This window comes from Myxocyprinus asiaticus, chromosome 24 (assembly GCF_019703515.2).
Source record: "Myxocyprinus asiaticus isolate MX2 ecotype Aquarium Trade chromosome 24, UBuf_Myxa_2, whole genome shotgun sequence".
Taxonomy (NCBI): domain Eukaryota; kingdom Metazoa; phylum Chordata; class Actinopteri; order Cypriniformes; family Catostomidae; genus Myxocyprinus; species Myxocyprinus asiaticus.
In genome coordinates, this window is record NC_059367.1 from 8,473,417 (window position 1) to 8,489,440 (window position 16,024).

The following is a 16,024-nucleotide window of genomic DNA, read 5'->3' on the forward strand; positions in this document are numbered from 1 at the left end:
TTTTATAAAACGTAAACAGAAGCTTATATAATACCTAATAGTGATACTTCATTGAACGGACAATTTCACATGTATTTTGAACATACAAAATACTGTATTTTATTCTGATACATTTAAACACGTATTTTTATTTTAAATACATTTTCATGTATTTGTGCCCGTCACTGTTAACATAACTACAAGAAATTCATCTTTGACCATTTACAGGCACACTGGGATAAATATCTTGTTGACTGAGAAACCGATTAAAGCAAGTCATTATTTCAGCATTTTATTGTGTATCTTAAAAAAAATATTACAATTAGAGAAGAACATCAAAAAATATTGCCTTACGGTCTGTCAGGTAATCACATTAAAGACAACAATTTTTTTTAGAAATGGCAAAACAACCACAAGAGCTTTGCAAAAAGCTATATTGAACTTTAACGAAGCATTCAATGAACATACTAAGATGGTTTCCAGAGTTTAAATGGACTTTAACGGTCTTTTGATGCAGAATTGACACCTGGGCTACACCAGCATTTAATCTGTTTGCACTAAAACACCGTAGCCCGTTTTCCTTGTATAAAGACGACTCCCTCTTCGTCATGAGAAACAGAACAAAATAATCATTTAAAAAAAGAAAACAATGTCACACTTTGGTAGAGTGATCAATTGCTAGTCCAAGATCAGCAAAAGTCTGCAACAGTTTTAAGGTGTTGAACTGGCTTCATAGTTTAATATTCCTGTCGAATATTCTCTTTGTTCTCGTCGCCCTGTTGTTGTTTCATCTGTGCCACTTCGTTCTCCAGCTGTACAATGGCACGCTCAATCTCATAGTTCTTACTAACGAGGGACACCCAGCTGCGAAAACAAATAAGCAAAAACAATTCCATCAGAGTTCAGTCAACTTACTGAATTAAACTTTGCTCAAGACAGATTGACATATGTTATTAAGACAGGAATATACTGTACTTAATGCAGTACTGACTTTGACTCCAGTTCTCGAAGTTTGGCTCCTCCAGCTAGCTGATCGTTTTTGCGCTGCCAGTTCAGGTCCTGTATCTGTTTTCTGTAAGGAAATAGAAATACACCGTAAAAAGCAAACCCATTATTATTAAGATACAAATACATAACTAAAATGTTTTAGTGTTAATGTCAAAATTAACTAATTAAAGTTTCCCAAATTGTGCAAAACTACTATATTTAACATACACAGATACAAAGAACAGTATTATGTTACTCACCTAACCTTCTGCAGTTCCTTTTGTGCATTTTCAATCATTAAGGCCAAATTACTGTTTCAGAGAAGACAACCGATTATAATCAGCAGAAAACCCATTCAAATGATCAAATCTCACAATAGTTTAGATTTTCTATTAAAGGGATAGTTAACCCAAAAATTTTTATTCTCTCATCATTTACTCACCCTCATGCCATAACAGATGTGTATGACTTTCTTTCTTCTACTGAACCCAAACAAAGATTTTTAGAACAATATCTCAGCTATGTCGGTCCATACAATGCAAGTGAATGGTGGCCAGAACTTTGATGGTCCAAAAAGCATATAAAAGTAGCATAAAAGTAATCCATATGACTCTAGTGGGTAAATCCATGTCTTCAGAAGCATTATGATAGATGTGGGTGAGAAAAAGATAAATATTTAAGTCCTTTTTTTAACTATAAATTCTCCTCCCTGCCCAGTATTTGGCATAATGCACGAAGAATGCAAATCACAAAAAAACAAAAGAATGTGAAAGTGGAGATTTGGTAGTAAATAAAGACTTAAATATCGATCTGTTTCTCACCCACACTTATCATATCACTTCTGAAGACATAGATTTAACCACTGGAGTCATATGGGTTAAGTTCTGGCCACCATTCACTTGCATTGTATTGACCTACAGAGCTGATATATTCTTCTAAAAATCTTCATTTGTTTTCTGCAGAAGAAATAAAGTCTTTCAATTTTTCCAGTATAATATAACAATACCAATGTTGAGGAATGGTCAAATGAATTAAAAGATCCATATACACAGAGAGTCTCAAATTCATGATTACACTTCAAATTACAGACTTAAGTCTGTTCACTTACTCGTTTGACACCTTCCATGCATTAGTCCCATACTGGGCCATAAGTTCAAGGTTCTCAATACGCACTGCCTGGTGCTCAAGCTGGGCCATAGAGTTATTAACGCAGTCCTGCCAGGCCGTCATGTCATTCTTCTGCCCAGATGATGGAGCAGGCAGTTCATACCTAAGACGATGTTCAAAATATAGTGAGGTATGAATGCAAATAACACACTTTGTTTTAAAGGGATAGTTCACCCAAAAATGAAAATTCTCTCATCATTTACTCACCCTCATACCATCCCAGATATGGGACTTTCTTTGATCTGCTGAACCCAAAGAAGATATTTAGAAGAATGTCTCTGCTCTGTGGGTCCATAGAATGCAAGTGAATGGTAATTAAAACGCTGAAGCTCCAAAAAGCACATAAAGGCTGCATAAATGTAATCCATAAGACTCCAGTGGATTAATCAATGATCCAGTTGGTTTTGGGAGAGAAAGACCAAAATATAACTCCTTTTTCACTATAAATCATTACATCAGCAGTCTCCTTGGTGATAATTATTTCTAGCTCGATTACACTAATGCCATCTAGCGCTCCGAGCATGCGTCAAGCACTAGGAAGTTTAATCGAGCTTGAAATCATGACTGTGCCTAGAGACTGCAATGGCAAGATGTACAGAAAAATACATTTGTCTGTTCTCAACCAAAATCGATTAGATTGCTTAAGAAGAGGTGGATTAAACCACTGAAGTTGTATGGACTACTTTTATGCTGCCTTTATGTGCTTATTGTAGCTTCAAAGTTCTGGCCACCATTCACTTACACTGTATGGACCTACAGAGCTTAAGTACTCTTCTAAAAATCTTCATTTGTGTTCTGCAGAAGAAAGTCGTACACATCTGAGATGACATAAGGTAGAGCAAATTATGAGAGAATTGTCATTTTTGGGTGAACTAACCCTTTAAGTTATATATTTGTACAAGCCCAATATTGTGTGACAATAAAAGTGATTTGATATATTGCACACATGCATTCAAAACAAGCAAATGTCTTTCCTTTGGTAAAATTTGTATAATAATAATAATAATTAAAAAAAAAGTGTTATATACACTAATGATTAAGTTCCCTCAACACTTGTGCAATTAATACTACTTATGAATTATGTTTAAGCCACAATAAGACCAAACAAGCCAATAATATGATTGTTTTTATTTTCTAGGAAATACTGAAACTTCTCGCAACTTGTTTCCATCCCCTTTGTAAAACCTATCAAGTCACTCCAGTTTCAGGAAAGTCATCAGTAGACTACAGTCCAATACCTGTAACAATAGTTTTGATCAGTAAACCTTTAGCTTACCTCTTCATACTGAGCAGCTCTATGGGCTGACGAGCAGCAAGTCTCTCAAACTCATTCCTCATGATATCAGTCTATATGAGAACAACACAACACGAAAGTTATAGTGTGAACATGAAGGTTATAGTGAGACAGGAGCATAAAAAGTGTATATGTATGTGTATATATATATATTTTGTTTAACCTCAAAGGCTGAGAAATCAGGTGTGGGCATGTAACTCAGGTAGTTCTTGGTTGGTCTGTATCGTCTTGTCTCCTCCTCGACCAAAGCAGCTGCCTGAGGGCAATAATAATAATAAAAACGATGTAAGGATAAATAATGTATTATTACAATCAATACTGTAATACTTCAATTTTCTAATTTACACAAATATAATATAAAACAGCTCAACTGTCACATTCAACGTCCAGAAAATCTGATTATATCAGTTAGCTGGTCTGGCTATAGAATGCAGGTCCAATAATCATTATTTATCCTCGTTTTAAAGGGACTGATCGAATAAAAATACATATTCTTTTACTTACTGCTTCTCTGACCCCTGCAGCATCATATCCCTGGTCGAAATACGGCAGAGCATCAACAAAAACATCACCAGCGACTGAAGACGGACCTGCCATACTTTCCTTCCAGGAACAAACGCATGTTCGCTGTTTCTATTGTGTTTAGATGAACTGACATTTGAACATCTGCGCCACCTTGTGGGTCGGAGTAGTCACTCCTATTCCCAAACCTTTCAGTCCACATACACTCCAGGTCATAAGTTTAGACTCATCAAATCAATAAGTATTATTCATCTTTTATACAGTTTAGAATGGCAGTTAAGTCATCAGAACTATAAAGTAACACTAATGGAAGTATGAGAATTATGCAGTGACCAAAGAGAAAGTCGTCCCCCTTCGCCTCTTCTGCCAAAACACTAAACAGCAACAAAAACTACCATAAAGGTTAACCCAAAAATGAAAATTCTCTCATCATTTACTCACCCACATGCCATTCCAGATGTGTAACTTTTTTTCTTCTGCTGAACACAAATGAAGATTTTTATAAGAATATCTCAGTTCTATAGGTCCATACAATGCAAGTGAATGATGGCCAGAACTTTGAAGGTCCAAAAAGGACATAAAAGTAGCATAAAAGTAATCCATGTGACTCCAGTGGTTAAATCCATATCTACAGAACTTATATAATAGGTGTGGGTGAGAAACAGATAAATATTTAAGTCCCTTTTTACTATAAATCTCCAGTTTCACTTTCACATTCTTTTTTGTTTTTGACGATTTGCATTCTTTGTGCTTATCATCACCTACTGGATAGAATTTAGGAGTTAAAGGGTGCATCTCAATCAGCTCCCCAGTTCAGTAGTCGGGGCATTGATCAGGGAGTCAGCCATTTTTAGTGCAGTCTCATTCGCAAAATCGTTCCAGTGCACTGAAACGTTCACTCCCTAACAAAATCCCCACAATGCACCGTAAAAATCAGGGAGCATCTTTACTCACTATGTTCCCTTACCGGGAATGGCGTCATGTCTTCTGAAGTCTCTCAAGTCTTTAGAAGATGAGCACAAGTGTAAAACTGTGAAGTCCAAGCCTTATTTTCTCTTCAAAAGAGATGTTGTTTTTAACTAGAACCATTGCCCCCATCTCTACACAATATCCCTCTCCACTTTAAAAAAAAAAAAAATTATAATTTTAATAAAAACAACCTTCTGTAATAATTATTTTCACACAAATTAATTTGCTCCATCCATATTCAATAAAAATAAATTTATTTTTTCAATCTTGATACATTTTGTGACCAGAAAAAAAGCACATTTTCCTTAAGGTGTGCCTTTTACCCCATTGTAACTTACCGGTAGGCACTATTTATATTTGTCTCAATACTCATGAGAAACACATTCAGTCAGGTGTCAAAATTTTAGATCAGCATCATACTTTATGTATACTTTTCTGTTTGAATATGTTACACTTTTTATGGCACATTTCCTGTGGTCTATTTATTAATATAAGTATAAATACTTGCTATAAAAAAACAGACATTTGAATCACATGGTTTAATACACTCGCTAACACTGCGAGAGAGAAGATATTTTTATTTGCAAATGTAATAAAAAAAGTTACACAAAATATTCCTAAAAACCATACAAAGTGTAAAATTTGCATTGATATTTGTTGCCGTTTTATCAAAACAAAAATAGGGATTTGTGTTAAACTTTCTTAAAGTAATGATTTGTTTACATTTCAATTATTATTATTGTCTTTATGTTCTTAATTTGTATTGGTAATTTTCCACCTGTTGTCAGTGGACTGATACTGACGTCATGGCAAATGTGGCAGGTGGAGGAAGTTGGAGACCGTAAATGTTTGGATTTGGAGAGGTGTTGTGTATGACTTTTTTGACCACTTTGTTATTTTAATTGCTTTTTTGTTTCGTTTGAAATATAACTTGAATTTATAAATATTTTTGGTTTAAGTTCTTCCTGTTTCCACAGAAAAATGACATTTTTAAAAGGAAAATCGACTGGTAGAAATGAAGTGAGAGCAAAATGATCACCGAAAGTAAAAAGAGCAAACATGACAAAAGTTTAATGTTTGACATTCAATTTGAAACGTAATTTCTGTGCATCTGAGAAATCATAAATTAATTCTTGAAGGAGAATAGAAGCCATCCTTCATTATGTTTTTTTTAAACTACAAATAATTTTCAGTTGGAAAATGTTTTAGATACAAAAAAATACTTGCATTAGCCTACCTTATGTTCTGGTATAATACAATGACATTAAAGAAAAAGAACAGGGTAAGTGAAAGACATCTGAAATGGCCGTTAACCCAACCCTTGTTATAACACGTTCATAGTTTTTCCTTATTGGCCAAAATAACATGACAGGGACTGCTCCCTTTCCTCTGTGTTCTAATTCCATCCTCTTTGTTCCTTGAGCTTAAAAAGTAATTTCAAGCCTTTTCCTCTTCTGTGATGGCACAGCAAATCCAAGCCGGAGAATTTTCAGGGCGGAACAAGCTGATTCCAGTGTTGACCTCATCTCCACCCAAGAGTATTGTCAACGGGACAGGAAACAAGATGTGGGTTGAGTCATCACACTCTTGTGAAGAATTCATGGCTGCTCTGACACAGATTTAGTGCTGTTTGGACAGTTCTTTATTTCTTCTGTAAGAATTTCCCTGCAAAAAAAAAAAAAAACATTTTTGTGAGCAAAAAAAAAAAAAAAAAAAAACTTTTTCTCTGGCTTCTCATTCCACACAAATGGAAAAGCAGAAAATGATTTACCAAGCCCTTTGAGAAATTTGTTGACTCCACTCGGTTCTGGTTCAGGATAGGAATCGAGATATTCTGCAGCTCTCAGTTCAAACAGTCCTGTAAACAATGATGATACATTCTTCTCATAAAAAAATTCATAAAATGTTTTTATTTACAAATAAGTCTTCATAGTCGGCTTTCTTTTAACACCCCCCTCTCTCACCTTTAACACCTCCTTTTCTAAGCTCTCGGTCGTGAATGAAACCGGCAAACATCTGTGTGTCCATGAAGAGCTGCAGAAACTGTCGCACTCCTCGTGAAGGATGAGATTTCCTGAAAACATCCCTCTGCAGCTCTCGGGACCCACCGGTTCCTCCTTCGGTCATATGAAGGGAATAATGCCCAACCAGCTCAACAAAGAACCACACAAATGCCTCCGACATCAAAGTGCTCAGGTCTGATTCATCTGTTGGAAAATGGAACCATACCGTCACATAATGAGACTACATTAAGTAAAAAAACAACTACACTAGGGCTGGGCGATACATAAAATATTCCCAATATGTTCACAATGTTTTATAAGTACATCAAGCAATATCTTGATGATTTAATTGTTCTTTTGATATGGCCACTGAGTTTATAAAGAGTGTGTAAGTCTAGTTTCATGATTCCTCCTTGCAAATATGAGAGCATTTCATAGTGTAGTGCATTTAAACTGAAGTAGCAAAAATGGTGTGAATCAGTTCAAACGGTCAATAAATTGATTGCAAATTGATTCACTGATTATTTGTGTACACACATATTCATGGAAGTCTGCATGGCATTTTTCATGTATTAAAATGCTTTAGTAAAAATATTGCTGTTTAATTACTATGTATTGTTATTTTGTGCATATGAATTGTGGAATACACACCCTGATTTCTTAAACTAGATTTGAACTGTATTTTACTTAAAACATTTTAAATCCACTCAATGGCTGCTTGGTTGAAATGATGGTTCCTCTGATTGAAAAAGAACAACCTTTGAAATAATTTCAGTGCAAATAAATAAATATATAGATATTTATTACACGGCTCTCTGGAATACTTGATTCTGATTTGTCAATTGCGCCATCAAGCAGCAGCCTGATATTTCTGAATAATGACCGCACATCCGGGATAAAGTGATATTTCACCGGTAATCTTGGTAACGGGAGTCATCTTTCCTACTTTTTGTATAACTGAGCAATCTCTACAAGTAAGCTTGCAGAGTACGACTACTATATTTGGAAAGTAGTCATGTAATAAGCAGGATAATGAGCAGTCAGACGGTCATTTTCTCAATATAAACACCAACAGAACTTGAACGCAAACCGGTGGTGGGATTCAGTTGTGTCTGCAGTCTCTGTGTTATTACACAGTAACGTAATTTCTACTCAAATCATTATTTCATGTCCATGCAATTATTAATTTGGTATGTAGTCCTGTAATAAGCAGAATAATGAGCAGTCAGACGGTCATTTTCGCAATATGAACACCAACAGAACTATAGCGATCTTGCCCAGCGCTAAACTAAACTGACACTAAATAAGTCAGTTATTATTGTTAATAGTGATTGTTTGAAGTTAGGCCAGCATGACATATCATCTATATAACTGAGGTTATGCTTGGCAGCCTTTTGCTGTACTTAACGGCCTTGTTTAATAGTCAATTACTCATCAAATTATGAATTAACAGACAACAGGACTTGATGAACCGAGACAATGGACCACACCTTATAACACATGAGTGAAACCAAACTTTTCTCTGAGTCAGATTTTCTAGCTTTGGGTGTGAAAGCATATTGGCATGTGTGATAAGTCTGACCTCCTTTCCTGTCCCGTGCGGTTTGTTCTAGTATCTCCTCCCTGTTCTCCAGGATCTCCTGAAGCGCTGCCTGCAGCTTGCTGGGTAAGATACAATCCTCATCTCCAAGCTGCGACAGAGATTACCAGAGGGGAGAGAGAACGATGCATATATGAGCATGCTAATTTAAGACAGAATCATAGACATTTCTTCTAGGGAAAAATACATGAAGACTGCTAAATTTTCAAATCGAATGTAGATGTTTATATCCTAACTCCATGTAAAGCCTCTGAAAGCAACATTTTTCAGCTTTTGGATGAAGCCATTGATTCTCAATGTGAAAATGCACAGTGAATATATGAATGCATTTACTGGCGTTAATGAATAGAACCGTATTGTACAGTGATAATAACTACATTTATATTGAAGTGAAGTGAAATAATGGTCTCACTCTATATAAGGTGTCTTTAACTACTACTTGCTAACATTAAAATACATACAATACTAAGTTTCTAAAATTAAAATTAAAATTCATACAATACATTTCCTGCTACTGAAGTTGAGGTAAGGGTAGGCTAAAAAGTAGGAGTAAGGTTAGGGGTAAGGTTAACAGTGTAACTACAGATGCAATTAAATGCAGGTACTTTACATGTAGGTACTATGCAACAACACATACATGTACATAATAAGTACATAGTATCAAATGCTTAAGTACATAGTAAGACACCTAATATAATGTGGGTCCCAAATAATCATTATTGACAGACTGGATAATATGTCATGGTCTATGTTTACCCATCATAATTATCATTTTTTAATTATATAGAGGTGTGCCATTCCATTAGTGTTTGTAGATTTGATGTAGCCAAGATTAAAAGGATAGTTCACTCAAATGAAAATTCTGTCATCATTTACTTACCCTCATGTTGTTCCAAAAATGTATGACTTTCTTTCTTCCATGGAACACAAAAGGAGATGTTAGGCAGAATGTTCAGTCTCAGTCATCATTCATTTTTATTGTATGAAAAAATGATTCATGGAAAAACGTGTGGCAAAAGATGTTTGGTGAATGGTGACTGAGGCTAACATTCTGCCAAAGCAGATTCATCTCCTTTTTGTGTTTCCTGGAATAAAGGACGTCATGAGGGGTTGGAACAACATGACACCCTCATGTAAACAATGAGAGAATTTTAATTTTGGGGTGAACTATCCCTTAATCATCCTCAATAAATGTTTTTCAAATCTGGTAAAATGGAACAGAAAATTGAAAACTGAAACTTTTTGATTAACGCAACCTCTGCCTATAATGACATTTCCCAAAATGATTAGTCACCTTATACATTTTTTGTGCTCAATGACATAGAACAATAATACACAAAGAGTTCTTCAAACTGCCACACACACACACACACACACTAAAAAACACTTTCAAAAGAACACACCCCTGCATTATTAGAAAACTAAAACCCAAATACACACCTGAACGACAAACTTGTCTGCACACAAATCCACAATAAGCACCTGAAATAATAAGACAAAGAAAAAATGAGAGGGGACATGAAGGTCACAATGACAACATGCAACAAATGCCCATATTATGTAACAAATTTACATTCACATTTACAGTATGTGCAATTCATGCTCTTTGAATGCAGATAGCACAAAAACATATTAAGCATATACAACAGAAACATGTTCTATATCAACTATACAACTACTATAAGCCACTAGATGGGTCTTAAATGAACCTCGTTAGACTTTGTCATGTCTCGACTGAACAGTTGCAGAGTTATAAGGATTTTTTACTTACTGTATAGTACCTGTAATGGGCAAATTTTGTTGAAATGTGGTGTGCTATCATAAGTTTTGTTAAGTTTGTACATTTTGGACACTTTGAAGCCAAGATGCACATAACAACTGATTGAAAACAAGGGACTTCTGTCATGCACTTGGATATTCTCATAGTCACAATTAAATACTTTATGCCTCAGTAAAATGGTACATTATTGGCAGAACTTGAAGTTTTCTTTAAGCTGTTAAACAATGGAAACAATTCAAGTCATGGCAGTTATTAAATTAAACTCTGTCCGTGGCTATAATCAAATCTTAGAGCTCTCCTCTGTTTTTTAGAAGCATCTTATATTGGATCCATGACAAAGTTTAATAAAATTCCCTCCGGGCAGTCTGTTTTCTACAGACCAGATGCGTCTAAGTAAGACATAGTCATAGTGTGTAAAACTGGATTTTTCTTGTTCATCATTTAGGTCTGACCTTAACAGTTTGTGCAGCACATTTCGCCAATGATTGTTTTGTGAATCTGTCATAATGTAACGCGAGCTTTGCAAGTCAGCTGTTATTAAACATAAGGGCCACCGCAAATTCTACTGGACCTAATAGCAAACCCAAAGCCTATGTGTAAGCATTGCTACTCATTTCAAATGCCGTTATTGTAATTTTTATTTACAAAAAATTCTCAAAGGCACAGTTGCTCTAAGGGTCAGAGAGAGGGTGGAAAATGGTATTGTGAAACTAAATAATGAAATCTAGAGTAATATTATAAGCTGAAATAAAATTCGACTGACCTCCTCGATGGGCATATCTAGCACCTGCGGCAGGGAAGGAGAAAGCGCTCCCATGACGAAGGGTGTGGGAGAGCAGCATATGTCCAGCATGCTGGCTGGGAGCACAGGTACGAAGGTGTGCTGCCAGGTGAAGGGATACAGCAGTGCCAGGGCAGAATGGGCACATCGAGACAAGACACTGCACAGACACATAGAGAGATCAGTAAACAATGAACAGGTTCACAGTGGCACTAGCGCAAAACACCACAAGTTCTCGCATGAACAAGCTTCTCTCATAATAAATTTCAGGTTGTTTCTCACCAAAGCGTTCAAATCTTAAAAGACTCTTTTCCAAACCCAAGTGAGCTGACTTGCTGTCTACTATCTATAAAGGCAGCAGCTTTCTACAGGGTCATTCACCTAAGATGAATTTTTGTGTCCATCAATGCTAATTTATATATTTTTTTTTGGTGTAAACATTAGAGATGTGCATGAGTAATCAGTTAATCAAATAATCCCTCTCCAACAGCTAATCGACTATTAAAACACTACTCAAATATTACAAATTGATTTTCATTTGTGTGGGCAAAGCTGAATTATCCTGTACTTTCCCAAGCAGCTGCAGCAATGAGATCTCTAAATGGGGGCAGAATCTCCAAAAACAGCCGGGGTAACTCCAGAAAGGGGCAGGGTTACTCCAGAAGGGGGCCAGCTCTAAAAGGGGCCGACACTTTCATAACGTTTAGGGTTAGGGAAAGGGTTAGGTTAGGGGTTCTGTATATCTTTGCTGGTGGTTTTGAGCTCCCATCCTTTCTTGGAGCTTGGCTTGAGCTAGATACTTCTCTCACCAAATCTCACAGTTATAACTGAGTCCATTGGGGGGTGTTGTCCCCAATTGATGTGTGTCGTCGAGGTGTTGGATGAGAGAAGGAGACATGATGGCATCTTTGTGTGCTTTCAAGCAAAGCCAAGTGTGACAAGACTTGTAATATTTTGATTCTTATTAAATTCTACTCTACTGGTATTCGGTTCATGTTAGAGTCATGCATACTAACGAACAAGGATCTGTTTTTATGGTGGAAAGGAAATGCAAAGCAGTATGAGTTACTCAGAAGCATATCAGACCAGTATGTGTGTAATTGCGTTCCAGACCGTTTCTAGCTATAAGCGGTATAATCGGCAGCTTATGTCTCCCGAGCAACCAGGGGGCCCAGCAAAGCAAGGTCGGTTTGTATATAGTTAATAATTGGTCATTTAAAAAACATCTATTGGACTAAAACAAAGATCTAAAAAAATTTGTTGTTACTTTATTGTTAATTTCTAAGTTTTGTGTCTTTAATATATTCAGATGTCAAGTTAATATATTCAACTTGTTAAAGAGTGTATTGTGGTGTCATTCTTGGGTGGGCCTGGAACCGAGAGTGGGGAATTCACTTAGGCCCCCATATGCTGTGTTAAAAACAGTATCTCAGAAATTATTAACGTTCCGCTGAGACCAGAACCATTATCAATTATCCTTGGTATATCTGAAACCTAATCAAAGCTCATCAAAGCCCAACAGCAATTCCTCTCTTACTGCATCATTACCACAAAAAAGTTATTACTCATATCATCAGAAACAACAGTTCCTTCCTACAAGATCTGGTTGCGAGTTCTAGCCAGCACATTACACTTAGAAAGAATAAGATATGTCTTAACGGACAGACTTCCACAATACAACATGATCTGGCAACCCTTCATGTCGTATCTTACTCTTAAAAGACTCTGAACTGTCCATATATCTCTGTCTATTCTATCCAAACATAACTGAGTGAAGGGGATAGGGATAAGGAACTAGGGAAGGGAGACAGGGAGAGAGAGAGGCCGGATACCTATCCTATGTTCGATAATGTCTCTTTCCATAAAATAAATCTGCACAGTTAATGAACATATTTTTATGTTTTATTTTTTATTTTTTATATATTATTGTTTTAGATTAAAACTGAGCACTGATGTAACAATATAATCTGTATGTGATTATCTATGGCACAATCAAAATATCTGATACAAATAATAATATATGTGCATTGAGGGGGCCTGGGTAGCTCAGTGGTAAAAGATGCTGGCTACCGAATCCCAGGGCATGCTGAGTGACTCCAGCCAGGTCTCCTAAGCAACCAAATTGGCACGGTTGCTAGGGAGGGTAGAGTCACATGGGGTAACCTCCGCGTGGTTGCTATAATGTGGTTCGTTGTCGGTGGGGCGCGTGGTGAGTTGAGCGCGGATGCTGCGGTGGGTGGCGTGAAGCCTCCACACGCACTATGTCTCCGTGGCGCCGCGCTCAACAAGCCACATGATAGGATGCACAGGTTGATGGTCTCAGATGAGGAGGCAACTGGGATTCATCCTCTGCCACCCAGATTGAGGCGAATCACTACGTGCCCACGAGGACTTAAAAGCGCACTGGGAACTGGGCATTCCAAATTGGGTGAAAAAGGGGAAAAATCAAAAAAATAAATAAAATAAAATAAAATAATAATATATGTGCATTAACCTAATGCTGTCAGTATTAGTTTTTTATGTAACCTCCAAGCGAGTGCAAATCTTTTTTTACTGTTAATTTTAAATCTATTATTTTTTTCATTATTAATGCATATTTTTCATTAAATTTTTTCCCCAAAAGAAAAGCATAGTTTGTTGAAGTTAGCTTATTTTCAAACCGTTTTTGGTAACATTTGTGAATAAAACTAAATATAAATCTCACGTACGTGTCATACTTGATATTTTTAACTGATATTTTAATTTATGAGTAATCGATTACTCATTTTTTTGTGAGTACTTAACTACAAAATTACTTGAAAATGCCCACCCCTAGTAAACAAGTGCTAGACAGACATCTTTGACCATTGGCGATGCATCTCCTTGTTTTTTCATTGTCCCATTAGGGTACATTTTTAAGATGCCATGTCAAGTTAAAAGAAGGGTCATGACATTTTTGTGATGTTAACAGATATGGACAGGTTGCATATGATTTAAAAACATTATAGCATTTGTAAGCCTTTTTTACTATCAATCTCCACTTTCACTTCAACATTCTTCTTCTTTTGTTTTTGGTGATTCTCATTCTTCATGCATATCACCACCTACTGGTTGGGGCTGGTAAAAGGTGAAGATTTAAAGTAAAAAAGGACCTAAATATTGATCTGTTTTACAAACACATCATACACATCTTGGATGGCATGAGGGAGATTTTGGGTGAACCATCCCTTTAAGGGTAAAGTGGTTATTATTTTGTTTAGTTTTTTCACTGCGTTGCCTCATGAATGAGCTCGCAAGCCTCTACAGCGGAGAATTCAAAAATCACAGGCAGACGTGACCGTGGTTCCTGGCCGGTGCAAGTTCAACAGCACTCGCAGAACAGATACGAGAGCGGACTTTTACACTAAACACTGTGGTGAAATCATAATCACTCGTCAGAATGGACCGCAGACGAAAACCGGACCGGAGTGAGCACGATTGTTGGCTGAAGTCCTGCTACTCGTGCTCCAAACATTAAGCAGCCTAGAGACGTGTGTATTTCATTGCGTCGTCTCTGTACATCTGATAATGGAAAGGATAACACGACGGATAACACCTGCCTTACTGAACGCAGTTTTGTTTCTTCAGAAAAAGAGGGAAGAGTCAAAATTATTTTCTGTGGTATTCAGCATTATACCACAAATTCTGACAACAGAGTTCAACTGTTCTTTATTAAATCTGAAACATTCCTTGTATATACAGTATCATACCAAATATCTATTAATTTATAATAGGTCTCTAAGCAGTTCTGGTTTTGGTAGCAATGTCTTCTTTCACTTCATTCTCAGAAGTTTGAAAAAATATTCAAATCTTTAATTTTCAAACTGTTCTTTCATCTTCACTCTTCTCGTGTTCATACTTTTGTCCCATGACTGAAATACAGCAAAGTGCCACAAAACTATTTTGTTCCCTCTCACATTTTGATGATCAGCCATCTCTTTTGTGAATGAGTTGTTGTGCTTGACCCCCTCCCACCCACTACCAGCCCACCTTTCTAAATATTTTCAAACCCTTTTTTAAGTGTGAGGTGTGAACGACTGGTGCTGAACTAGGGAGGGTTTCATGATAAGTTGCTCTCCGTCTAGCGTTTTCTAAACACTAGATTGCTAACAGTCAAAAAATTCAACAATCTGGAAAGTGTGGTGGGCCATACCTGAGTTTCTCTGCGATGAAGATGACTCTCCTCTCTAGCAGTATTGAAGCAAAGACCTGAAGGAGTCTGTTCACACTCAGACACTCAAGCAAACTCTCAAAGTCCACATGCTCCAGACGAGAGTCCACTGGCCTGCACAGAGTCAAAACCTATGCACACAACAGAGATACATACAGTACCACAGATATAATACCAACCCAAAAATAAACATTTTTGTTTGAGTGAAGCTGTGATCTTTGAAGACTAAAGAGTCAACCTCATTGCCAGATCCAGGCAGGAAGCTCTTGACAGTAATGGTGCGTCCAGGAGCGGGAAAAGGAGCTTCCATGACACTGTGCATGAAAGGATGAACCAAAGCAGGAGAAATCTCTCTCCTCCTCTCCACCTCCTCCAAGATCTACCAGACATTTTCACACATGTGATCAGCACACATGCACAATGTTCTTCAGACAGTTTAAATTCCCTTCTCTCTGGATATCGGCATTGGCATTTTAAAAAAAAACATATCGGTCAACCACTAATTAAGACTCTTAATTGTGGCGGCATTTCCATAAGAACCAACAATTTTGGCGCTAATCAAGGTTTATCAAAACTTGTTTTTGAATGCTATCAAATAAAATACATAATTTGAAATGTAATTGAAATGATGGAAATATAGCGGAAATGTTTGTCCCGTTTAGAAAAAAGACAAAATATGACAGTGATGCATATATATCCACTGTTTCACACTGTTAGTAGATAAATTAAAATCTAGTGACAGTATAAAAAGTG

The 16,024-nt window shown here is 36.6% G+C and overlaps 2 protein-coding genes across 2 annotated transcripts in view; both read right to left on the reverse strand.

The window, feature by feature from the left end:
- Nucleotides 1-258: 258 nt before the first annotated feature.
- On the reverse strand, nt 259-4,081 carry bcas2 (BCAS2 pre-mRNA processing factor). The gene is made up of 7 exons (XM_051653547.1): nt 3,932-4,081; nt 3,591-3,683; nt 3,410-3,480; nt 2,075-2,236; nt 1,227-1,277; nt 971-1,051; nt 259-843 (listed from the first exon to the last, which is right to left on the reverse strand). The coding sequence occupies exons 1-7, from the start codon at nt 4,022-4,024 to the stop codon at nt 717-719; spliced, it is 678 nt and encodes a 225-aa protein (XP_051509507.1). The 5' UTR covers nt 4,025-4,081; the 3' UTR covers nt 259-716.
- A 1,892-nt stretch (nt 4,082-5,973) lies between these two features.
- Nucleotides 5,974-16,024, reverse strand: part of LOC127415016 (DENN domain-containing protein 2C-like) — a 34,055-nt gene continuing 24,004 nt past the window's right edge. Inside the window, exons 12-19 of the mRNA XM_051653473.1 lie at nt 15,510-15,650; nt 15,254-15,402; nt 11,065-11,242; nt 9,962-10,003; nt 8,504-8,612; nt 6,883-7,125; nt 6,690-6,776; nt 5,974-6,583 (exon numbers count right to left, since the gene is read on the reverse strand). Of these exons, the coding sequence (XP_051509433.1) occupies nt 6,561-6,583; nt 6,690-6,776; nt 6,883-7,125; nt 8,504-8,612; nt 9,962-10,003; nt 11,065-11,242; nt 15,254-15,402; nt 15,510-15,650 (972 nt within the window). The 3' untranslated portion in view covers nt 5,974-6,560. The remainder of the gene's footprint in view (nt 6,584-6,689; nt 6,777-6,882; nt 7,126-8,503; nt 8,613-9,961; nt 10,004-11,064; nt 11,243-15,253; nt 15,403-15,509; nt 15,651-16,024) is intronic.